This window comes from Sminthopsis crassicaudata, chromosome 3 (assembly GCF_048593235.1).
Source record: "Sminthopsis crassicaudata isolate SCR6 chromosome 3, ASM4859323v1, whole genome shotgun sequence".
Classification (NCBI taxonomy): domain Eukaryota; kingdom Metazoa; phylum Chordata; class Mammalia; order Dasyuromorphia; family Dasyuridae; genus Sminthopsis; species Sminthopsis crassicaudata.
In genome coordinates this window covers 271,855,726-271,882,548 of record NC_133619.1, presented here as the reverse complement: position 1 = coordinate 271,882,548, position 26,823 = coordinate 271,855,726, and the positions used below count along the sequence as shown (strand labels likewise).

At 34.3% G+C, this 26,823-nt stretch overlaps 1 protein-coding gene across 1 annotated transcript in view; it reads right to left on the bottom strand.

Annotated features, from left to right (window-relative positions):
- Window positions 1-24,360, bottom strand: part of LOC141561333 (amine oxidase [flavin-containing] B) — a 76,923-nt gene extending 52,563 nt beyond the window's left edge. Inside the window, exons 1-2 of the mRNA XM_074300808.1 lie at window positions 24,158-24,360; window positions 1,345-1,439 (exon numbers count right to left, since the gene is read on the bottom strand). Coding sequence (XP_074156909.1) covers window positions 1,345-1,439; window positions 24,158-24,203 — 141 coding nt within the window. The 5' untranslated portion in view covers window positions 24,204-24,360. The remainder of the gene's footprint in view (window positions 1-1,344; window positions 1,440-24,157) is intronic.
- Window positions 24,361-26,823: the final 2,463 nt, after the last annotated feature.

Genomic DNA, 26,823 nt, shown 5'->3' with positions numbered 1-26,823 from the left:
ATCCTTAGAAGTTTGAAATTTGATAACTGTTTTGATTCAGCTACTTAATGATAAACTTCTAGGAATTAGGCCTGATTAATAATAGTATGGGTGACCTCACAAAATGAGATGTTCTTCTTTAAGTATTGTTCAAGAAGAGACATTTCCACGAGCTATTGTAAAAGAGATTTTGGCAATTAGAAGAAGTTAGACAAAATATTCTCTAAATTCTTCATTTATTGAACAAATATTTGTTAAGATATCTACTATTGCAAAACACTGTATGAAGGGCAGTGAAGAATGCAAATATGTATAACACATGTTTCTGTCTTCATTAACATTATCCAATAGACTTGATTTTGAAAATGTATAAACAAAATAATAGAAAATACCATTTAATAAATAAATATAAATGAATGTAAAAGAAAAATGCCATTAATGCAATCAAAAGATATAAAAAAATTCTATCAGACTTCAGAGGAGGGAGACCTCACTTTTGACTCAGAAGTTAAAAGAATGCTTAAAAACAAGCTCATCCAACCATGGATTGTTTCGTTTTTTGTTTTTGTAGCCTTAGTGCCTAACACAATGTGAATATGTAATAAGCATGTAAAACATATTTGATGATTGATTGATGGAAAAATTATCATATGAAGTGGGTTTTGAAGACTGATAGAAGTTTGATGGGTTTCTATGAAATATGCATTTCTATATGTTTCATATAGAAATATGCATTTCTATGCATAATAAATCCCATTCAGTCATGAGAAATGCAATATCTATGATATGTCAAATAAGAACTATATGAATTCAGGGAAGGAAGGGCCCACTTATAGCTGCTGTGTTGAGGGATGGTATCATGGAAGTTAGAAGTCAGCCTGGGTAAGATAAATGGTATGCTTTAGCTAAGAGTTTCATAAGCAGAAATGGCAGCGCATTCATGGCAGAGAGAATAGCCTAAGTACAGATATAGAAGTAAGAAAGCACAGTTATGAAATAACAAGGAATACAGATAGTGTTGATAAGGTAAGTTGAGAGCAAACTGTGGAGGGTATTGAATGCCAAACTAATGGAGTTCAATTTTACTAAGTGGTAGATGGAAAAACAAAATTTATTAAGCATCATGATCAAAGATAGACTTTTAGAATATGAATTTGTACTTGTATTACTGGGAGCTTTGAATTTCTTAAATCTTATAGAACCAACAAATTTTGTATAGAAATTATTAGAAATAACATGTAAACTAATCCACAAAAAGGAAAGCAATTATATAAATATTATAACTAATATTTTTTGAAGTATGTGTGTATGTGTATTCGGGAGGATTCTTATATGAATTCTTCATCTCAAGTCATGATTACTTACTCGTACAGTAAAAGTTCTTCCACCTACTCGATCCCGGGCCTCTAGCACTACAACACTCAGTCCAGATTCATGAAGCAGCTTGGCTGCTGACATACCTGAATGAGAAATGAGAACAGAATCATCAGATTCAGATACTCTAAAATTTACCATTATTCCAGAGTATATTGTCATAGTTTCCAGATCCTTTTTGTACCATACTACCTATAAATCTACTGTTGTCTAAACCCTTATACACCTAGGACTAAATGATTCTCTAAAAAATGGTTCTTATTAAAAATCAGAAAAAAAGAACTAAAAAAATTGTACAAGTCAATTTTTCAATGCTCTGACTATACAGCTCTTTAGCTGCACCCACAGTGATTGTGTTAAGAAATATGCTGACCAGACTTCAGGCAACATACAAAGTTAATAATTATTATAACATATGTGTATATGTTTTTATAGATTTACCATTAATATAAAAATAGATAAATAATATTTATATGTGTTATATGTATATATTATGTATATATCAGAAAACATAAAAATATGTATGAAATATAAATAAGATATATGTATATCACTATTAGTTCTGCATATTATAGAGACCAAAATATTTGATGATATTCTGTGTGTGTGCATGCATGCACACTTAGACAAAGACCCAGGAAGACTTGGTATTTGCCCCTCTAAGATCACATACAATCTATTACTAGGTTGATATTTTGTAAAATATAAATAGGCAATGCCATAAGCAATAAGGGTATAAAGAAAAATACTTCAGAGTCCATATCACCTTGCTCAATATAATCTACATTAAAGCTTTCACTGTAACTTTATAAATTCCTCTTCCCTGACTGTGGAGTCTGTGAAGTCTATGATGAAGGGAAAACAATGACCTTATTTTTCATACTTTTGGGTGAGATTTTAAAGGCAAGCATTTATGAATAAATTTTGTTATTTAATTAAATGAATTTTATTTAATATTATCTTGAAAATTATGCTGTGAAAGGACTTAAACAAAGTAGGCTGTGGATGATAGGTCCCAAGTTACCTTGCTATATAGTAAGAAAAGGCAACTGAAAAAACTTTCATCTATTTTTACCACTGTAAATTGAAATGAAATGATTAATGAATAAATGAATAAAAAATAGTTGGATAATATTTGTTAGTCTTAGCTAGAGAAAATGACCTCTTATGGTCTTTTGTAGAAAGTGCAATTTGAAGAACCTGAGGCTCCAATTACTGAATGAAACTCAGATGTCAATGATGGAGCTCTTTTATATGGGGGGAAAAAAGAAAAAAATTGAGCCTATAAAATAAAATAAAAGTGAAATCCCAAAATAAAACTGTTTTCTTAGTGACAAGAATCTTTTTAATCTCCCAAGAAACTTGTATCAGTAGAAAAGATTTTGAGGAAATCAGAGGTCCTTAAACATTGATGAATATATACTTATGAGCTATATGATTATGGACTAGTCATTTAACTTCGCTTAGAATCACACAACTCTCTAAAATTACAAATTGAAATCATATTGTCATCTGTATTGATAGAAGGAATTTATACCTTGAGAGTTCCTCAAAGTTCTTAATATAGTAGAGTTTACTTGCATAAGCCATGTATATATTAAAGTCTGCTCCATGCTTCAAAATCTAGTTCACATTTAGATAGATCTTTATAGTTAAGAAAACAACAACAACAACAACAACAACAACAACAACAACTTTCTCCTCAAAAACTTAGTTGAATTATATAGTACAATACAATTATCTCAAATTTACAGATAATCAAATTGAAGGTTATGGGTATCTGTGAAAATTCAATGATTATGCTTTTTTTTTTTAATTAGACAAATTTACCTTGCCTAGTTTTTTTTTTTTAAAGGATGGGATGAAGCAAGTTGAGGAAATTGAGGCAGATGGGGATAAATGACTTGCCTAGGATCACATAGCTAGTAAGTAAATGAAGGTGGATTTTAATAATTATTTTCGTGACTATAGGATCCATTATCTATCTACTGTACCACCTAGCTGCCTTTAGGTAGATTAATCATCCACTTCTCCACTGGAGTTTCCAGTCTTGTTGCAATATTGATAATTTGCAGACAAAATGAAGAATTATGTTGTTCATGTTAAAACGACATAATAGAAAAGTCAAATCCCAAGCTCTCTAGGGAGCAGAACAGCTTCTGTTATCCTAAATCTTTCTAATCTTCTAAACGGATCAACGTCTAAAATATAAAAATACTAATGACAAGGCACATAGGATTATGTAGGGCTTTGTTGAAGCCTCAAGCTGTAGGAAGACCTGCTTTGATCAAGTTGGCTGAGGGTAAAAAACAGCCTGCTTTCATTAAGTTACTATAGCAACCTGATACCCAGATGCAGCTACTTCAAGATGCTAAGATGAGACTGCTTTCTAGTATGATACAGGCTATGTTTAAAACCATAAAAAATTGTTATTTCCTCAAATATTACATGCAAATGACTGTATTTTATTGAAATAATAGCAACCATCACAATTCTTTTTAAAAAATGCTGTAGCCTTTATCCTTTCCATTTTATTGTTTACCCAGAGTTGACTATCTACATTTGCAGCAGTTTAGCAGGTGAAATAGCTTTCCTCTTACTTCACCATGGGCTCCAAGGACAAAAGAAGAAAAGAATGAACATGAAAATATGAAGCTTTTTCTAGGTTGGATGTCTAGGCACCATTACTTCCCTTTTATATATATGGGATAGATATATACCAAAGCTTTCAGTCTGACACATCTATTCAGCAAACACTTGTGAAAAATATAATGCAGAATATGGCAAAATATTGTTCTCTGAAATATGGGTTTTGAAGATTTAAATAAATTAGCTATCTTAATTGCTTTAAGAAATATTTTTGTGAGACAGAAAGCATAACTATCAATATCATTAAAGCAGAATATAAAATTAGTTGCTTTCCCTCTAAGCAAAAGATTGGGTTTCTCCCCTAAAATATCTTTGTTCTAGACAAAGATAATTAAGTACGAAGCAGAAATAGGAGGTTCTTTTTTTGATAGGAGATTCTTAAAAGACAGAATTTCTATCTGATAAACTATAGCTTATGCTGTGAAAAATGGATGGATAAAGGCAGAGAGAGAGACAGAGAGATAAAGGGAAGGAGGGAGGGAGAAGGAAAGGGAGGGGAAAAAGGAGAGGGAGAAGGAGAGAGGAGAAGAGAAAGAGACAGAGACAGAGAGACAAAAATGAAACAGAAACAGAAAGACAGAAACGAGACAGAGGCAGATCATCTCACCCTTCATGACAATTTTATGAAAATGCATAGATAGCTCATGGCAGTGTGACCAAAACCAAACCAAAACAAAACAAAACAAAACCACAAAGGAAACAAACACAAATTAGAAACAAAATCCAAAATGGGAGGAATATTTTTTTTAGGGGAGGAAGGACAGGACAGGGAAGGAGGAGAGAATGGTGTGATATGAAAAAAAAAAAAGTTCTGATCTGTGAGTCAGGTCATTTGACTCTAAATCTAAATTCTGATGTTAACAAGCTGTAAGATCATGGGTGAAAGTCCCTTCACTTCTTTGGGACTGAGTTTTTTTCCTTTGTGAAATGAGAGAATTTTCATTTAATAAAATTATATCAATTAATATTGCCTTTAATCCAAGATCTTATTTCTGTGATCAATTTAAACAGTGGATGAAGAAAACCTTTATTTTTCAGGAGGGAAGATGAAATTTGAAGAGGTAATTTGGTGCAATGGATATGGTGGTGGAACTTCAAGTCAAGAAGGGGAGGGTACCTTTTCTGCTTCAGGCATCTGCTTTCTATAGAACTATGGTTAAGTCGTTTAACATTTCTGAACTTAGCTTCCTTATCTGTAGAATGGAAATAAAACATCTTTACCTTATCTACCTTACAAGCCTGTTGTGAAGCTCCATCAAAATAATGCGTTATTTGCTAAGCAAACTTCAAAGTTGTTATTTAAGTATTATTGATGATGATGATGAAGATGATAATGAGGAGAAGGAGGAAGGTGGTGGTGATGGTAGGTTGACTAGAAGGTAATTGATTGCTTCAGATACTTAGGAAAAAACGTTTCTTAATTAAGGGAAATGTGTGTCTTCCAGTTGTGGTCTTGTGGACATTAAATAGACTCCTTAAAGGGGCAGCTAGGTGTTGCAGTGGATAGAGCTCCAGCCTTGAATTCAGGAGGACCCAAGTTCAAATCTGGTCTCAGACACTTAACATTTCCTAGCTGTGTGACCCTGGGCAAGTCACTTAACCCCAGACTTAGGGAAAAAAATAGACTCCTTAAATTCTTTTATACATGTCTCACAAAAGACTCTAACCAAAACGTTCACTTTATTATATTATAATCAATTAATCATACCATTTACTCAAGCACTTACTATGTAACTATGTGGCACAGTATATAGAACCCTGGACTTGAAGTCAGCAAAACTTGGTTTCACAGCCTTCCTCAAACATATAGCGGTAGTGTAATTTCTGCTACCCTTAGTTTCTTTATCTGTGAAATAGTAATAACAAGCATACCTACCTCACAAGGCTGTTTATGAATCAAGTGAAATAATATATGTCTGGACAGCAGTAGAAGATGAAGTATTGTGTACAAGGAACAGCAAGTAAGGCAGTATAACTGGAATGTCAAGTAAATGGAAGTGAATAAAGTATAAAACTGGATAAGCCTTTAATTACAGTATCAAAATCAACACATGACCATTGCTGACATACCTAAGAAGTAAGGACTCCTGTATAAGGTGAGATTTGAGCTGAAAGAAAGAAGGGAAGCTAAAAGTATGAAGTAGGAATGGAGAGAATTCCAAACACTAGGGCAGTTGATTTAAGGGAATGAACAGAGGGGACAGAGTGTCACAGATGAAGAAAAGCATGTAGTCCAGTGGATCTTATTTATAGAGTGTGTGGGGAGACAGTAAGATCCAAGAATACTAGAAAGATAGGAAGGGCTTTCAAGGCTATGAATGGATTTAAATAACAATAGGATTATCTATTTGATCCAAGAAGTAATTGAGAACAATCTGAGTTTATTGGGAAAGGGGCAGCAACTAAAGTTTTGGAAAATCACTTTGGAAGTTGAATGAAGGATAGATTGGAGCAGATAGAAATTTGAGGCAGAAAGATCTATTAAAAGGCTACTGCAAAAGTTTAGACAAGAGGTGATAAAAGGCCTGAACTAGGGTAACAGCTACATAAATGGAGAGGAGATTCACAAGAGTTGTGAAACTGAAGTGAAAAGATTTGACAACAGACTAGGTATGTGGATATAGCAAGTCTGTGAAAGGAAGAAAATGTATTTTCTTCAGCTATATGGAAGAAAAGTAAAAGAAAATAAATTTGAAACAATTCCTACTCATAAAGTAAGTCTAAAATGTAGCTTCATGCAGTTATATAACATATATGTTATTCTTCCCACTGAATGGAATCTGAACTCCTTAGGATAGATACTTTTATTTTTGCTCTTGTATTCTAGTATTGTTCCTGGAGTATAGTAGCTTATCAATAAATGCTTATTGATTAATTTTTTTAGACAAAACAGAATTCATGACTGGGCAAGATGAGAGTGGAGGTGAAGAAAGATGAGTTAAAGGGATAAGACAGAAAATTCCTAAACCTCTGAAATCCATTCTGAGTTTCTAATGGTAAATTTATGAGTTTATGATTATAGAGAATTATATGTGCCACATAAGCAACTTTATTCATTTCCTGAAAGAAAACAGGTTAAGTACTTTTCTTTCAACCTTTCTCTCTAATAAAAATTTAGACACTTAAAATGTATTTGAAAGAAATCTAAAAATATCATACAACTGGTTTATCCTCCTGCCAGCATTAACCATCCTTTTCAGGACAATATATATAAATAACAAAATACTAACAATTTTATAAAATACCAATGCTTTGTGTTTTCCAGAATGCAAATGTATATTAAATTCTAATAATAACTTCAAATTTAATTTAATTTTTCCCCAATATCAAGTCTAAACTGGGAGTAAATGTTGCTCTTTATTACTTTTTTTCTAAAGCTAGGTGGCTCTTTTGTTTAATTTACTTTTCTTTGAACATCACCCATATATTTTTGTTGTTTTATCTTTATTTTATTATGGTGTTAGCAATTAGAATCCAGTAACCTAGTTACTATTGTGCTTTCTACACTAATGAACTAAATCTGATTATTGTTCTTTAATTGAGGGATTGAATTTGGCATTGCCAATCTTTAACTCCACTTCCATTAATCAGCTGAAATCCCTAAGCTTATAGGAATGGAAAGAGTGACTTGTGAAAATATACACCCAGGTAATATGATTTACTAAGTCAGTTTCACATGTGCTTTCATTCATTCATTCATTAATAATTAATAGCTCATTCAAATAAACGGTATTATACCACATATTAAGTGGTATCAGTCAATAAACATTTATTAAGCACCTACTACGTACCAGATACTATGCTAAGTGTTGGGGAAATAAATGCAAGACACTTCCTTTCCTCAATCCCTTCATCTATAAAACAGGAATGACAATATTTGCATTACCTACTTTACAGGGTTATGAAGAAAAGTATTTTGTAATTCTTAAAATACTACACATATATGCTATTATTTTTATTGTATTATTAAAGATATATGTGTATATATGCATAAAATTATGTAAGACATAGGGAGTATGTAGACTAAATGTTGAAATTCTTGATTGGTATGAAATTCTAATAGTATGAAATATCCAAGAACTATGTATAATACAAAAATAATTTTTATTTGACTTCAAAATACAAATGAAAGACTTATTCAGACTTTTCGGGGGTGAGGAAGAATGGGGAACAAGACTACATTTAATCCACATGAGCAGCTAAGCAACTTATTTGTAAGTCTTGTGTGTGATGCATTTTGTGTGTGTGTGTGTGTGTGTGTGTGTATTTTGAGAGGTAATTGGAATTAAATTACTGACCCAGTGTCAAACAGCCAGCAAGTGTCAAATGTCTGAGACCATGATTTGAACTTAGGTATTCTTGATTCCTAGGCCAGTTTTCTATCCACATTCATAGGTTTAAAAGACTGCTTGAAGAGAGTGAGAAGTTAAATAACATCCATCTTCACACAGCAAGTATAATTCTAAAGCTAGCCTATTATCCTTTACCATGCCCATTCTTTATTTGATTCTCATAGTTACTGTGCAAAAGAGAATAATGAAACAAATCTGTAGGTTAAGTTCTTATTTCTATTTCATTTTAGAAGTTAATCTTTTCTGTTTTCAATATTATTCTATCTTCATTAATATCACCCTATTGGGTTCACAGAAATGGTGCTATTGTATTCTGTGTTCCTAGAAGAAAAAACAGGCAATGTTGTGCTGTCATTATAGAAAAGCATTCTTTCATTAAATATAAAATATTAGGCATTCCCTATCTTCCTGAGTAAAGCATATTAACTGTCTTTTACACTAAAATAAAGCTAGAGACATTTGGGGGGTTTAAGAATATGGAATATTATATGAATCTTGTTAACGTTTCCATTTATACTATCTCACAGTGATTTTGTCAGTTATTGGGTTCCATTATCAATCTCTATGGAGATGATTCTCAGTTCTATTTAGTTAGACTTCATCCTTTTTCTAATCTCTAGTCTCATATCAACAACTGCACATTAGACACTTTGGGCTTAAATGTTCTATGAGGATCTCAAATCCAACATGTCCAAAATAGAATACATTCATTATCTTACTCCCCCCAAATAATCCTTTGTTCAGAATTTACATATCACTCTAAAGGCTACCACTATCCTGCTAGTCACCAAGGCCTCATGGCCTGATAACTCCTGACTCAAACTCAACTCACATCTCGAATTCATTGCCATGTCCTATCATTTTTACCTTCACCATATTTCTTCCTTAGGCTGCTTGCTTCTCCCCACTTACACAGTTGCTATCATATGCAGGTCTTCATCATCTCATATCTAGCTGTTTGCCTACTTATTGGTCTTGACTTAATTCTCTCTTGACTCCAATCTAAATCTTTACTCAGCTTTCAAAATAATCTTAAAGAGATCATAAAAAGGAAAAAGAACACATGTGCAAAAATGTTTGTACTAGCCCTTTCTCTAATGGCAAGGAACTGGAAATTGAATGAATTCCTATTAGTTGGGGAATGGCTGTATAAGTTACAGAAATATGAATGTAATCGAATATTATTGTTCTATAAGAAATTCTCAGCAGACTGATTTCAGAAAGGTTTGGAGAGACTTACATGATTTGATGCTAAGTGAAATGAGTAGAAGCAAGAGAACATTGTACACAGAAACAACAAGATTATGTGATGATCAGCTGTGAGGGACTTGTTCTTTTCAACAGGGAGGTGATTCAGGCCAATTCCAACAGACTTGTGATGGAGAGAACCATTTGCATCCAGAGAGAGTTCTATTGGAACTGAATGTGGTTCACCATATAGTATTTTCAACTTTGTTATTATTGTTGTTGTTGTTTGCTTGCTTGCTTGTTTTTCTCCTCTCATTTTTTTTTCCTTTTTAATCGTATTTTTCTTGTGCAGCATGATAAATGTGGAGTTATGTTTAGAAAAATTGCACATATTTAAACTTTAATAGATTACTTGCTCTCTAGAGGAGGGGGAGAGGGAAAGGGAGGCAGAAAAATATGGAACACAAGATTTTGCAAGAGTGAATGTTGAAAACTATCTTTGCATGTACTTTTGGGGAAAGGCTATTATTAAAAAAAACCAAAAAAATAAAGTTTACAGAGTGCTTTCTTCACAAAAAACAAACCAAACCAAACCTATTTGGCCTTGAATAAATTCCTTACTTTCTTGGGTCCTCTCTGATTTCTCATTTGTACCATAAGGGAGTTGGACTAGATGATGATTGCTAAATTTCCTCCAAGATGGAAAGTTTATGCTTATGATAAAAAAGTGAAAGAGAAAAGACACAAAGAACACAAGCAGCACCTCCACTTCCTCCTTACCCCCCGAATAAAGAAATCTATGAATCTCTCATGTTCTTTAGGTATAAGTTCTTGTAGATTTGTAAGCATTTTCTTTGACTTTTGCAGCTTTAAGAACATAGAAACATATAGTGAAATAGTTTAAGATAAATCACTACTAGAAATGGACAGGTGGTCAGTGAATGGCAACAAAGATTGTATGATCTTTCTTGGACCAAGATCTGGTAAGGAAAATTGTTCTTAAGAAAGGAACATAAGCAATGAGTTTTTTCAGTCCAGATATACAGTTCTCCCAACCATCCAAGAGAGAACGAATGTCATTGATAGGTATATTAACTTACATTTGGTGGGATCATGGGAGGAGTGGCTGTGGTTGCAGTTGAAAAGAATAGGTTTTCTTGGAATACAGTATTCTATAAGGTGTTCTTCCCTCACTTATCTACTTTAGTTTCTGTGTAAATGAATTACCACAATCTTTCTTCCATTAACAGTGTTCTTTTCAGGTTTTTTCAACCTTAAAGTAGGGTTATTTCTGAGCAACATTGTAAAATACCCAGCTTGCTGTGGAATCATAGAATCTAAATTTACTAGTCTTGTAACAAAATCTACTTGCCAGTTTTGTTCTATGTATATATGTTTATATATATATGTATATATGTATATATACATATATATACATATATACATATATATATATAAATATATATATATATATAAATATATATATATATATATGCTTATTTTCTTCCCATTCTACAAATCCAAATCTCTAGCTAGGAACCTTCACTTGATTTTCCTTCTTCCCATTTGTCTTCTAGCTAATTATCAGTAAATGGCCCTAGTGTACCTTCATAGGGTATAGAAGACCTAACATGAAATCCATGAAATGTAAATAACAAAGCACATACCTCATAGGTTATTAAGAGGATCAAATGAGATGATTTTTATAAAAAGCACTTAGCTCAGTGATTGCTTTTGCTGGTTCTATATAACCCTTCCCCATTTGAACAATCATCTCTCATTGAAGAGTGAAAACTTGCTTAAGAAAAGGTACCTTATTCCCTTGGAATCAAGACACCTTACACTCAGAAGGAGTTTTAGGTATCGTTAAATTTATCCTTCACTTTTTACAAATGATGGAACTGAGGCAAGGCAAAGGATTTTATCAGGACCAGTCAGCTCATGCCTGACAGAGCTAAAAATAAGAATCATGAGTTCTGCCTTCTTAATCAAGTGTATATTTGCTTTGTAAAAAAAATCCTCTCTCTTTATTAGAATATTTTCTCATATGGAATGTAGAAGACTTAAAAAAACAATTTTATTATTTTTAAATAGAATTTAAAAGAGAAGGTTTACCATTTGCTTCTAAGTAGAGGTATTATTATAGACTATTTTAAATAGTTAGGTGGTAGAAAGAACATCATATTATGAAGTAAGAGACTTTGAGGAATAGAGATCCTGTCCATACCATTAGTGACCTCAGGCAGCTCATTTAACATCTTTGAAACTCAATTTCCTTAAATGTAACATGAGAATAATGGATACTTTACTACCTATATCACAAATTATTATAAGGATGAAATTAGATAATTCATATGCAATAATATGGACTCCAAGTTCAGAAGACCTGGTTTTGAAGTCTAACTCTTATACTGATTACCTGTGTGACTTTGGAACATTCACTCAGCCTTCTCTTTCTTGTCTACAAAATGAGAAATTAAATGGTGATTTAAATAAATAAGTGACTGAAATTAGAAAGTTGGAGCTGAGAAATTATAATGCCTTTTCTAATATCCTATAAAAAACTTCATAAACTTTAAGTACTATTTAAGTGATAGTTATTGATAATAAGTAACTACTACTTGTTCATAATAATTAGCACATTTTGCTTAGAATTTGCTTAGAATTGTGAAAATACTGTGCTATCTCATCTGTTGTTGTCATTTATCTTTCATTTTTGAAGAGGACCGATGAGATCATGAATGATGTCTTGACTTGCTTGCGAATGCTCCAAATAAGAATTAGAATACCAAACTAGTGTTAGAAGTGAATAGCAAAGATGGATGAGCAGCCCTGAAAAGGGCTCACCAAATTCTAACATCAGAAGTGCTAATCCTCCTGAACACCAACTCTTCCCCCCTTGAACAAATAAATCTTATTTATGTATAGCAAAACTTTTCTTCATAAGTAGTACAAAGGGAAATTAAAGTCCATCTTAGGTTGAATGATCATGAATTTCCATTTTATGAATTTAAAACAATTGTTGGGATTATTTTGTGGTTCTTTGGAGGCTTGCTACTATAAATAGCAATCTTTTAATGTTCTCTGATATTTTTGCAGAATTTTAAGCTACAACCTTAAAAAAATCAAAGTAACAAATTCATAATGTTCCATTTATATTCTTCCAAAAATGTGCATGGAATGTGTTCTACTGGAGAACAAATGTGTTTTATATGCCAAGCTTATGAAATATACACATTCCTCTTAACAGAGTCAAAATGTATCTTTAACTTTTCTCTCCAAATGTTAACTCTTCGCTTCTCTTCCCCAACCTGTTCATCTTCCTTTTACTCATGGTCTTTCCTATTAGAATATAAGCTCCTTGAAGGTAAAGCTGGCATTTTGCTTGTATTTCCAGATCTTAATATTTATTGTTAGCAATATGTTGATCTTTACATCTCTTTTTAATTTAGCTTTACTTTTTTTATTTTGAACTTAATCAACAAACACACTGGATATGTAAGGTGAATATAAAGTCAAGGCTGACACTAAGACCATAGATCTGAAAGACTGAGAGGATGGTGGTGCCTTTGACAATATTAGAGCAAACTGAGAGTGATTTGGGAGGAAAGATAATGAATTTTGCAATGGATATGTTGAATTTGAGATGCCTACATTTGAAGCTACAGTTCAAAATCTCTACAATGCCCTCAGCAAATAATCTCACTATCGTACCTTCTTTCTGAATATGATTTTCAGATTTCTATTTTTTTATATCTAGTCTCTCTGCTGAGCTCCAGTTTCACTTCACTAACCATTTTTGTAGATATTTTCACTCTAGGCTCAGTAGTCTTATCAACTAAGCTACCTGTCTCTAAATATAAGCTATATTCCCTGAAAAATCCATGGTAGTTTAAAACCTGAATGTAGTTATGCCCGTAGTTTTATACATTTTTTATTAACCTCTCTATCCTCCTGTATCTTTGTGGAAACTGAAAAGTAAGAAGTAGTGATAAAGAATAAAACCAATTCTTTTGAACTGGTTTAAAAATTAAATATTTTAAAGTTTAAAATACTTTTTACAATAAACATTTACAGTAATTTTAGGTTATTCCTTTTAATGTACACACAAATAAATATTTATTTTCTCTCAAAGAAATCTCATTTTAATAATGCAATCTAGAGAGAGGTATCTCCTTTTTTCCCCAGACAAATACAGTATATTTCCTGGACTGTTTTAATGAAAAGGAAATGTTAGCCTCAACCCAACATCCTGTGAGAAGCATAAACCTGAATAATATTCATCTTGAAGGAAACAGAGCTACGCTGAAAGTCCTGGTGCCCTGAGTACACTTTAGCAAGTTGTTTGAATTTCATCCATTTGGATTTGTTTTGAAAGGAAGAAAGTTTGAACAGTCAGTTTACCTTTCTCCCAGGCTCATTATGACTTGTCTTGTTTGCTTTCCCTTACACAAAACAACTGTTACACAGGCTATGCTACATTTCATAAAAGAAGGTATGGTTCATTTGGATCATAAGACCTCTCTTTTGTGGGTACTCATTATTAATACCATACCTCTAAGCATAATATTGGGTCAGATTTCAGTTAATTGGCACTACATAAAATGATCATCTTGATTAAGCAATCAATATTTTCCTTCTACATCCCTAAAGCAAATCAGACACAAGACAGGTTTTGCATACAAGCTACAGATGACACCTACAATTTAAGAGGAGCATTGTTGTTTGATTAGTAGCTATACTGTGTGGTAAAAGGTTCTCCTTAGCTAGATGATTTATCTAAATGGTCTTAGCATCAGCTTTTAAATGTTTGGTTGGAAGAACACTTTATTTTTCTAAGAATCTTGGGTTTTTAAGGGTGAAACTAAACTGCAAGATATTTTGCTTCAACCTTCCCATCTAGAGAAAGGAAATGAGATCTATAATTTTGAAGGGGCTTTCATATGAAGTAAACCATATAAGTAATTCAATGAAGGTCTTACACAAACAGTATTGGATCAAGATGTCGTCTTATTACTATTTTTTGTTTGTTATAAAAATTACTGTAAAATGGAGAAATATTAACAATAGCTAGCTACTTCTCATGTGGTACTTTAAATTTTACAAAGCTTTTTACAAATAAATATCTCACTATCAACCATGTGATATTATTATCCCCATTTGACAAATGAAAAAAAATGAGGCTGAAAGATATTAAGGAACTTGTTCAGGGTCACACAGTTAGAAGTAAATACCTGAGGCAGAATCTAAACTCAGCTCTTCTTAACCCCAATTCTAGAATTCTATGTAGTACTTTTTGTAGGTGAATAAAAGAATTCAATACTTAGAACCAAATATGGAACAATTGATAGATTTAAGATGAGAAAAGGAATATGACAAGGTTATATGTTGTCACCTTCTTTATTTAACTTATTCATAGAGTACATCATGTGAAGTGTCAGGCCGGATGAATCAACAGGCAGAATTAAGATTACTAGGAGAAAAAACAACAATCTCAGATATATAGACAATACCTCTTTGACGAGAAAAAGTGAAGAAAAATTAAGACTCCCCCATGAGGGTGAAAGAGAAGAGTGTCAAAGCTGGCTTGAAGTTTAATATTTTTTAAAAAATCTAATATCTTGGCAACTGGTTCCATCACTTCCTGGAAAATAGAGATAGAAGAAATGACAGATACGTCAGATTTTATGTTCTTGGGCTCAAAGATCAAAGCAGATGTCATTATAGCCATAAAATTAAAAGATATGTGTTCCTTAGAACAAATCTGTACTGTATACTGAAAAGCCGTGACATCACTTTGTTGACAAAGGTTAACAGTCAAAGATATGGTTTTTCCAGGTGCAATGAATGGCTGAAAGGAAAACTCAGCATCAGAAAACTGACACTTTTGAATTGTGGTGCTAGAAAAGACTATTGAGATGTCCTTTAGACAGCAAGACAATCAAAACAGCCAAAATTAAGAAATTAATTCAGGCTATCCAGTGGAAGGCCAAACACTGAAGCTATATTTCTCAAGGATCACTGCTGTTGTGTTCCTTGCCTGTCCTTTAACACTGGATAAAATTGAAGTTTCCTTCAGAGGTTGAGAGTAGCCAGTTCAGACATTGTGGAAAGGAAAGTCTAGGAGACTGTTGTAGTTAGAACTATTCTTCCCTTTTCTTAGTGGTACCCATATGAAAAACACTAGGCTGATCTCAAAGATGTTGAGATGAGGGAGACAAAATCTGAGAAGCATTTAAATTGTTTTCTACTTTTTCCTCACTCATTCTGTAGGTTGTATGTTCAACCCTATAAAGTATTAAATAATTATCACCAGCATTTCACTTCTAGGAACCTCCTTTTTCTTCTATCTTCTCTCTTGTATTATATCTCTATTATGTTACTTTTTTTTTCCTTTTTCTGAGGCTAGGGTTAAGTGACTTGCCTAGGGTCACACACAGCTAGGAAATGTTAAGTGTCTGAGACCAGATTTGAACTGGGATCCTCCTGAATTCAGGGCTGGTCCTCTATCTACTGCGCCACTTATCTGCCCTTATTATGTTACTTTTACTCTTTTATTGTATAATACTGTACTGTATAATTGTTTTCCTTTTAATCTTCAAGACTGTTTTATTCATGAACTTCAATCAGTCCATGAACCAATCCAGACCTGTTTGGTTTGACTCCAAAAGTCAATGCCCCAAACTGCAATTGTCTGAGAAATACACAGCAACAGACACAAGCAATGAATGAGAGCAATGACAGAAATGCCAAGAATTTGGTTTGCTTTTGAAGCAAATTTCAATTTATTATTTCTATAAGAATTGCTTTCTGATAAGTACTTTCACTTTTCTTCCTCTTGTCATAATTTTTGCTTCATCTGGAGCATTTTCTAGTGTACTTAAGGTGAAGGAAAAGAAGCTGTACCCTGAATTCTCTCTCACTCCCTTGTCTTCCAAGAATTCTGCCCTTAAACAATTCCACTAAGTTGCAGAAAAGTTGTGGCACACATTAATGGAAGCATTACCCCACTGATGAAATTGCTAATTCTTTCTTTTTTTTCTTTCTAAGCCCATGTATTTTATTTACTTTTATTTAAATTTTTTCTTTTTTTTATTATATATATTTTTATAATATTATCCCTTGTATTCATTTTTCCAAATTACTCCCCTCCCTCTACTCCCTCCCCCCCCATGACAGGCAATCCCATACATTTTACATGTGTTACAATATAACCTAGATACAATTACATGTGTGTAAATACCATTTTCTTGTTGCACAGTAAGCATTAGATTCCGAAGGTACATGTAATCTGGGCAGACAGATATTAGTGCTAACAATTTACATTCACTTCCCAGTGTTCCTTCTCTGGGTGTAGCTACCCTGTCCATCATTGATGAACTGGAAGTGAGTTGGATCTTCTTTATGTTGAAGATTTCCACTTCCATCAGAATATATCCTCATACAGTATTGTTGTTGAAGTGTATAGTGATCTTCTGGTTCTGCTCGAAATTGCTAATTCTTAAAGTATAAAATACTCAATTCCTTCTAAGTATAATTCTCCTTTCATGTAAAATAGAAGAGAAAATTTGAATATTTCTGCCTTCTCTCCAATACACATTACTACCACTTCTTCAGTGATACCTGCAGTCCATATCCTCCAAATATTTAAAGCTCTTTTTGTTATCCTTAATAAGCTCTATCTGTCTATCTGTCTAAATATCTATACTATATATCTATAACTCTATATCTATCTAATATCTTACAGAAATCTCTTTTTTGTTCATTTTCAGTTATTTCCTCTCATTTTCATTTTCTACATGTCTTTTTTAAAAATCCTGTCTAAAAAAAAATTAAGTAGCCCCTCTTGACAAAGCTAAATCCTTTATTGTCTACCCCTCTCATTTCCTCTCAAAATGTATCCCTTTAATTATCCCTTTCTCTCTCCCTAATTTTTGACTTTTTCTTATATACAGGTTGTTTCTCTATTACTATTGGGCATGTGCCCAGATCTCCCTCATTCAAAAACCAAACCAAAACAAACCAAACCAAAAAACCCATCTTTTACCATCCCTCAAATTGTAATCCTATATCACAACCAAACTTATAAGAAAAAAGCTATTTATACTCACTGCTTCTTCATTTTCACTTCCTACTCACTTCTGAACATTTTACAGTCGAGCTTTCCATGTCTTCCATTTGGTTGAAATTGGTCCCTCCAATATCTTATCTCAGTGCTCATATTCTTATTGACCTCTCTACAACATTTGACACTGTTGATAACCTCTGCCTTCTGAGATTCTCATCCTAGGGTCTTTTCTGACACAAATTTTATTATGGTTTTCCTATACATGAAGCCAAGAAGAATCAAATGAATAACTGACATACAGTACACAATAGCAAAAAAAAAATGTTGGGAAAAGGAATGTAGTTTGGCAAAAACTAGATATGGACCAATATCTTATAGTATTTACCAAGATAAAACCAAAATGGATATCCCATCTAGATATAAAGAGTGGCAAAATAAATTTTCCATTCAGAAAAGAATTCTTGCTTCATCTTTCTCAAGTACAAAATATTTAGTGTAAGTATATTATTTCTCAGCTGCTCTCTTTTTATGAGCAAAAGGCATTCCAGATGTCTATATAACCTTAGTTTTCGATTACTTCTATGAACTGTCTTCATGACAGATTTGTGATGTGCTTCAGTAACTTATCTGATTTCTCTTTCTGACTACACGGTCTATATTACTCTCCTGCTACAACATCCTACCTTTGCTTCACTTATTTTTGTCCAAATGTTCTCTAGTTGGTAATTACAACAGCTACTTAAATGAAAATCTCTTGCTCTAGGTTAGAGATTTTAAACCTAGCTTCTATGAACTTGGGTTGTTTTTTTTTTAAGTAATACTACTTAATATTTGGGATTGGTTTAGAAGTATAATAACTGCATTCAATGTATCTATTTTCCTTAATAATTCTATGCATTTTATACATAAATTTAAAAGCAATTTTCTGAAAATAAATCCAAAAGATTCACAAGACTACTATTGACTAGATGCCCTAAACACCACTTTTTTCATGCTCAAGAACCTTTAGACCCCTTATTTTCTATAACATAAAGTTCAATCTTCTTTGGTTGGCTTTAAAGACTCTCCATAATCTTGACTTAATCTACCTATACAACTTTGTATATTTCTACTATTTATTACAAACTCTCTATTCTAACTATGCCCATTTTCTTACCTTCTTACAAATATAGTTCAAAACTTTGATAAATCCTCATCATTATGAGAATTTTCCCTAAAAGCATAAACTGAAATCTATTCATGTCTTCTCATGTGGACAAATCTTGTCCAACTGCTCCTGAAATGGATCAATTAACAGAACAATAATCGGGACTCCTGACTCCCTCTCACTCCATGTTTGTAATACGTTGCCAAACTTTGCTATTTCTAACTTCACAATATACCTCTCATCCATTCCTTCCTCTCCCTTTACACAGCAATTTTTTTCAGCTCAGGCCTTAATCAATTCTAATCCAGATTATTACATCTTCTTTATTGTTCTCCCATTCCAGTCCATTTCACATTCTGCTACCAAAGAAATCTTTTTTTAAAGACCTAATTGACTTTCCTACTCAATCAGCTCTAATCTGTCATATCTTACCTCCAGAATCAAACATAAACTCTTCTTTTTTTAGCTTTTGAAACCCCATACAACCTACCCACTATTTATCTTTCTGTCTTCTTTGAGATTACTTCCCTCCCTATGTGTAGATATCAGCCAAGTTCTCCACACATGATACTCCATGCACAAACTGTCTTCCCATGCCTATAATATATTCCTTCTTTACCTCTGCCTTATAGAGGCACTTTTTCCTCTTAACATATAGTTAAAACACCCTCTGCATAATACTTTCTGAATATTACCAAAATCTCCTATCCAAAATAAATTGCATTTAATTACATATATATGTATTTGTTCACTTCAAATTTTAGTTTTATATATTATTATATGTATTTGTTTTGTACCCCTTTAAAATGTAAACTCTTTGCAATCTGGGATAATTTCATTATTTATACATAGATCCCTAAAAACATTACATAGTGCATGGGGAATATTAGAACTTCACTATATACTTGTTTAGTGGCAACTAGTTAGGTCAGTGTATACAGCATCCACCCTGAAATCAGGAGGACTTGAGTTCACTTCTAGTCTCAAATACTTACTAGTTGTCTGACCTGCTTCAAATCCTTATCTGTAAAATGATAATGGAAAGGAAACTAGCAAATCAATCCAGTATCTTTGCCAAGAAAACTCCAGATGGGATCATGGAAGAATTGGACATGACTGAAATGATTCAACAATAACAAATGCCTTTTCTTTACTTTTCCTAATCTTTCTCATTCTTCAGGCTCAGTTTAGATCCCAATTCTAGGAAACACATTACCCAGTAAGTGAATTTTATCATAAACTTAGAGTTTGAAAAGACTAACTTCAGCCCCCTCATTTTACATAAAGAATGTACCAACCATTCTCCAATTGATAAATGGTCAAAGGATATGAACAGACAATTTTCAGATGATGAGACTGAAACTATTTTTACTCATATGAAAAGATGTTAAAATCATTATTGATCAGAGAAATGCAAATTAAAACAACTCTGAGATACCACTACACACCTGTCAAAGTGGCTAAGATGACAGGAAAAGATAATGATGAAAGTTGGAGGGCATATGGGAAAATTGGGACACTGCTACATTGTTAGTGGAATCTGTTCTGTTTTCAAAATGCAACTACAAGAAAAACTTAGAGATCATTCAAGTTAACAAAAGGAAATTTACTTAGCCATGACACAAAAAAAGATATTCAGCAGGAATATTAGAACACTTAATTTGAGTCAATGACATTTGTCCATTATTGCTAAATGGAGTCTGAGTGATAGGAGTGACATGTCCTCATGTTGACTTCACTGATTTGGGGGACACCTGCTAAATCTAAAAATCCACTTATACCTAGGTGGTTTTCTTTATGTTTTCAAGTGACAAAGAAATCTTATCAATATACCTGGAGCTTGAACCAGGATGCTGAGCTCAAGAGAGGAGCAGCCTCAAGATTCTGAATCAACCAAAGCTATTTGCCAATTTTGTAACCTTTCTGGAAAAACCCCAAAACAAACAAAATAATAGCCCAGACTGTCTCATCCAGGTGGTCAACCAGAGTATGCAATTATCTCATTATAAAGTCAATTAGCTCAATACAAAAACATTTACTGAAATGGAATAATAAGAAAAGTAGGGATAAAGTGTTTTCTCCATAAATTTGGGGCACATAGTATCAATGGGAAGAGTGCACACATGTGGAAAAAGTAATAAACATTTATACAGTGTTCACCATAGTTCTAAGTGTCTTACAAATATTGTTATTTTTATTCTTGAAACAATTCTGGGAGATGGGTGGTATTATCCCCAGTTTACAATTGAAGGAACCAAGTCGGAGTCACATTTGAACTCAGGTCTTTTTGATTTCAGACTCAGGACTCTATCTAATGCATTATCTGGCTGCCTATATACGCACGTGCAGCCAAATATAGAGGCATTCTTAAGGGTATAAAAATGGCAACTTAGGTCTTTGCTCTTGTAGGGCCACCAATGTCTATTGGTAAAGCCATTGCACAGTTACCCTCTGGGTGGATAAGGTGGGCTGACATAGGGGACTACTTGACATGGGGGACTACTTGACAAAGCTCCTCTAATATTCTGAGTGCTTCCAAACATTACACTGGCCAAAGTTAGGAAGCTTCTCTACGTCAGGCTTCAGTTGGAGTCATCAGAAAAATGTTCCGTTTCTTCTTCAATTGCAAACATAAGAAGCATTAAAACAAATAGACTTTGCAGGTAGGTGATAAATAAGCAGAGTAAAGATAGGACTGATCCTGTGAGGAAAATAATGACCATATCTCCTTAACTTAGTTTCAATTTTGTCTCAATTCATATGAGACTAAAACTGAAAATAACCCTAAATCAGACGATTATCTGGGACAAAGGATTTTATTTTCTGCATACTATCGGTAAAAAGGTTTTATTTTAACCCAAATTCTGTCTTCTGTTGGTTGAAGTAGCTATGACTAAAAAGTTACCTAACCATCCTTGTCAGAGAGAAGTACTAGCATCTACACCTTAGCAGATTGGAACTGAAATAGATTGCTAGAGAGGGAGCAATGACTAAGAAAGGCATACTATGTACTCAGCAGCACCATTCAGACACCAAAGTGATATTCCCAAAGAACAAGTTTCTTTATGCCCCCTCCCTGCTCAGCAAAGTTCAATTGCTTCCTAGAATCATTTATCAAATCATCTGCTGATGATTTTTAAAAGTCTTTTTTAAAGGTTTTAAGGTTTTAAAGGTTTTTTTAAACTTAAAACTTTTAACAACCTTTTCCCTTTCTAATTTTCTAGTCTTTTACTCTCTTATATTCTACTCTGCAACCCTAGTGACATTGTTCTTGCTGCTCCTCAAATATAATATTCTATATTCTGACTTGCTCTCCTTTCTCCCCTCAGCCTTCTAGCTTTCTTCAACTCTTCCTTCAAGTCAAAAATCTTCTTCAAGAAACCTTTCCTGGTCCTTTCTGAGGAACATTTCCTCTGTCGCTGCCAATTCTTACAATACAGGCATTTAATAGAATATGGGTCTTCCATGGTTCCCTGCTTCAGTTTGAACCAGGGCCTGAGGATTGACCAGAATCCCAAAAAAGAAGGAAGCAGAGAATACAGCACCTTTGTATCAGTAGTTATAATAATCTTCAAAAGTTTTCTTTTTTCTTTACTTGCCACTTAAAGGCTTTCCTAAAGCTATTCACTTCACCTGCCAAACAAACTATATGATAATCCCTTCCTCCCTTTCTCCCTGGTTTTTCTTCTCTTCTCCCTGTTTTTTAGATAGTCTTCTAATTCCACTGGTCAGCAAATAAAAACATATTTCTGATTTCTGTCAAATACAAGCTGTTAGACAGTAGACTGCAGGATGGAATCTTATTCCCCCTTCCCCCCAGTTTCCTGAGTAACAAAATTCTTTCAAATTGACTAGAAAAAACTTTCTGATAGCAATGCAGGGAGGAAGATCCTTAGAAAATACTGAGTGTCTTAGATGGTGTTCGGTCCCGAACATCTACTTCGGCGTCCTCTTAATACTTTCAGCTGAGTACTGCTCAGTGCTCCCTACCAGAGAGAGTTTAGCACAATGTCAGGCACATAATGAGCCTATAAAAAGTTTGAGTGATCTATTTAAAAGACCTTCCCCTTAGGACCTTACACTGAACTTTGTGTCAAACCTCTTTAGTGCTCTTATCAGGTGATGTGTATTGCACAACTATGAATATTTAAGACCGATGCATCTAAAACTAAATGGTATCTTACAGAAACTTTATATCTACCCCGAGTTCTGAGTACAACAGATGTTTAATAGGTTTGCTGACTTGAACAATAATTTAGTAAAATTCTAACATTTCACAATGCTCCCATTTTGTCCGTACCTTATTCAAAAGTTTAATCTTTTGCCCACAGTTTTGTTTTTGAGTCAAACTGTAAATCACACACGCTTGCTTAAAACACACAAAATCGACAAACACGATCTAAGCAAAGGCAGACTCTAGGTTTGGTAACAAGACACTTTTCCATTCATTTGATCATCACTACAACCCTATGAGGTATTATTAACCCCATTTCAAAGATGGAGAAATTGAGTTTCAAAGCCGTTATTGGGACTTTATTTGTGACTCGATCTTTTGACTCCAAGTTGAGCTTTCTCTGTAAAATAAGGACCTCTCCACCATTCTTCTAAACCATACGGTTTCTCACTACAAATATCTCAGCGTATTTATATCATAACTTGCAGATTTGCTTCTAGTGTGGGAACTCTGAATTTACTAACTCTGTTCCCTCTTACACCTCAAAACTAATTTTTTTAACCTCCAAACAATTAGAAGAAACAAGGAATACCAACTTTGCCCTGCAATCCTAACTTTCCGCGGCACTCCCTTACCAACCTCCCAGTCACTGACACAGCTAGCAATAGAATTTTTCTCCTCCCTATCCATTAAAATTCAGGAGTCACAATCCGAGAGAAGTGCCACCGATTGGTGGGAAGGGAGAAAGTGGAGCATAGGGTAACAACCAGCTGATTTATCCGTTCCTAGCTGGGCCTGGAGGGTACCGGAGTTGCTATTCGTCACCCTCCCTAGTAGAGGGCTTCAAAGGAATTTGCAAAAGCTGGGGCCAGAAGATTTTGCATTTTAGATTTTGCACTCCAGTTTCCTAATCCCTAATTGGCCTAATTAGTCTTTCCCGGGAGTGAAAGAAAAGAGTAAAACGCAGTGAGATCAAGTCACAGAATTATGGGGTCTCAAAAGTTAGAAAGGACTGACTGCCTGTAATCTCCCCTAGCTCAATTGTTCAATTCAGTACCTCAGCTCGCCAGAGCGCTACAGGTCTGAAAAAAATCTCTAAGGCAATCCTTCAGTCTTCAGCCCCTCATCTTTTTCCCTTTCTCCCATTGTCCCATTCCTCCTTCCAACAGGTTTGACTCAATCTCAGCCTCAGACAGAGCCAAAAAGAACGCGCAAAAATCACTGACCTGAGATTCCTCCGCCCACCACGATCACATCATATTTGTTGCTCATGGTGCACGCTCACCCAACAGGACTATGACCTAAGTCTTTCTCCGATCTCTGGCCCAAGTTTCTCTCCAGATCGTGGTGTCTGTGCTCTGTGGCTCCGTCCTATATATAACTGGAAAGGACTCGGCAACTGCTCCGCCCGCTAATACGCCAAGTGTTGGGGGAGGAGAAGTAGGATTAGTATAAAAGAGGTGGTGCTACAGCCACCTCCTCTTATTCACTCCCCTCCTACCCAATCCCAAATCTGCGATCGTAGTTCAAAGACCATCCCCATGCTCACTTTCCCCCATCACCACATTCACATCCCAAAGCTTCTTGGTGCTAGACTACAGGAAGGGGAATTCGGACATGGGCTGATATTAGGCAACTCAGAGGTAAGCAGAAGAGGCTATGAGGTTTGAATCATCTCAACCTTAATGCTCTTGTGTGAGCAGTTAACTCTGGACCAGTTTGCTTCCGTTCAGTCTATTGAGATAGGGGACACTTGAAAGAATGGGGAAGCTTAATCACAATTTAGGATTATACCGATTTGCTTGTAGCTGTTCTTATAGTGGAGACAGAAGGTGGAAAATGACGGGCTCCCAAGGTCTTCTTGGGATCAGAATCGTAGCCCATTCCTTTCTCCTAGCTCCTTATTTCTAAATTCTAACTTAGAGTTCTAAATCTCTCCTGAAATCCACTATCATCAACTTCTTCTTTGGACATCCCCTGAATATCCCCAAAGCATATTAAATTCAAAAATCCTCTTCCTCTCCATCTTCCAAATTTGTTTTCTTTGGGGGAACCCTTGTATTCTCAGGTACTCAAATTTGTGAGTTCAGGATTATCCTCAATTTTTCTTTATCCCCTACTTGTAATGATTGTTTAGTTGTCTTTCAGTAATGCCTGATTTCTTCTGACCCTTTGGGGATTTTCTTGGCAAGATTATTCCTTCTCCTGCTCAGTTCACAGATGAGGAAACTGAGGCAAATCGAGTTTAGGGATTTGCCCACAAAGTCAGTATCTGAGGCTGGATTTGAACTGAAGATGAGTCTGACTCCAGGTTCAGGATTTTATCCACTGGGACACCTAGCTGCCTTAGCTTTCCTACTTATGCCTACTCTGATCTAATCATATAACAATTTAAATCCCACAATATAGATCAAATCAATCTTCTTCCTTTTACTCTCATAACACCCTCTCCCCAAATTAATCACCTGGAGCATGGATTACTGTTATTGATCCTGCTAAATGACCTTTCTTTGCCCTCTTACACTATCTCCAATTTATGTGCCAAAAAATCTTCTTAAGGCATGCTTGATCATAGTCTTCCCTCCTTCGAAGATCTTTAGTAGTAAATCACAGTCAAAAAAAAAAAGATGATAATAGACATTTATTAAGTGCCTATTATGTGCCTTTTAAACTCTGGGGATTCAAAGAAAGAGCTGGATCTGTGATTTCATTTGGTATAGGTAACTCCTAGGTAAGCAAACTCCTTCTACCAAAGCAACTTGACACTTATGCAAACTATAATCTTAGGATGCTGTCTAGAGCACTGGGAAATTAAATGAATTATTCACATGTTAAACTTGGGCAGCTAAGTGATTTAGTGGATAGAGAACCAGGCTTTGAGTCGGTAAGACGCTTCCTGAGTTCAAACTTGGCCTCAGATACTTCCTACCTATGAGCCCAGGCAAGTCTCTTAACCCTATTTGCCTCTATTTCCTCAACTACAAAATGAGCTGGAGAAGTAAATGTCAAACCAGTGCAGTATTTGTGCCAAGAAGAACTTCAAATGTGGTCATGAAGAGTCAGACATGATTGAAAAATGATTAAACAAAACTATTAAACTAATTATATAAGTATCATAAAACCAGTAGGTATCAGAGATCGGATTTGAACTCAGGTTTCTTAACTCCAAAAGCAGCTCTCTGTTTAACATATATTTTCTATAACAGCTGATGGCATAGATTATATCATTTAGTCACATAGCCTCATGAGGAAAGTGATGTTATTATACCCATTTATAGGTGCTGAAACTGAGTATAAGAGGAGTAAGCTTATCCAAATCACAACAATATTGTGTTCCAGCCAGGATTAGAAGTAAAGCCTTGATTTCACAAATTCCTCAACCCCATGTACTAGTTCATCCATAACCTGGCTCCCATTGATCTTTCTGGCTTTATTTTCATAAACTCTATACTTTAGACAAAGAGAACTAATGATCCCCAACTTGATTAATTGTGACCCACCCCTATGCTTTTGCATATACTGTGCGGTAGATCTGGAGTGTACTTTTTACCTGTTTATTTCTACTTGGCAGACTACTTATCTTTTTTTCAAGGCTAAGCTCAGATACAGCCTCCTCCAGGAAACCTTCTCTTATTTTCTACTTAGCAGTATTTCTTCCCACCTCAGCTTTACTAATATTACACACATTTTGTATTAGTAGAATATAAACTCTTTGAAGGAAGATATTTTTTCCTTCCTCTCTCTGTCTCTCTCTTTTTCCCTCCCTCTCTCCCTCTCTTCTCTTTTCTCCCTTTCTCCATCCTTCCCTTTTTCCTTCCTCTCTTCCTCTCTCCCTTCTTTCCTTCCTTCTTTTTCTTGCTTCTTTCCTTTCTCACAGTTCCTTTGTTTCTTT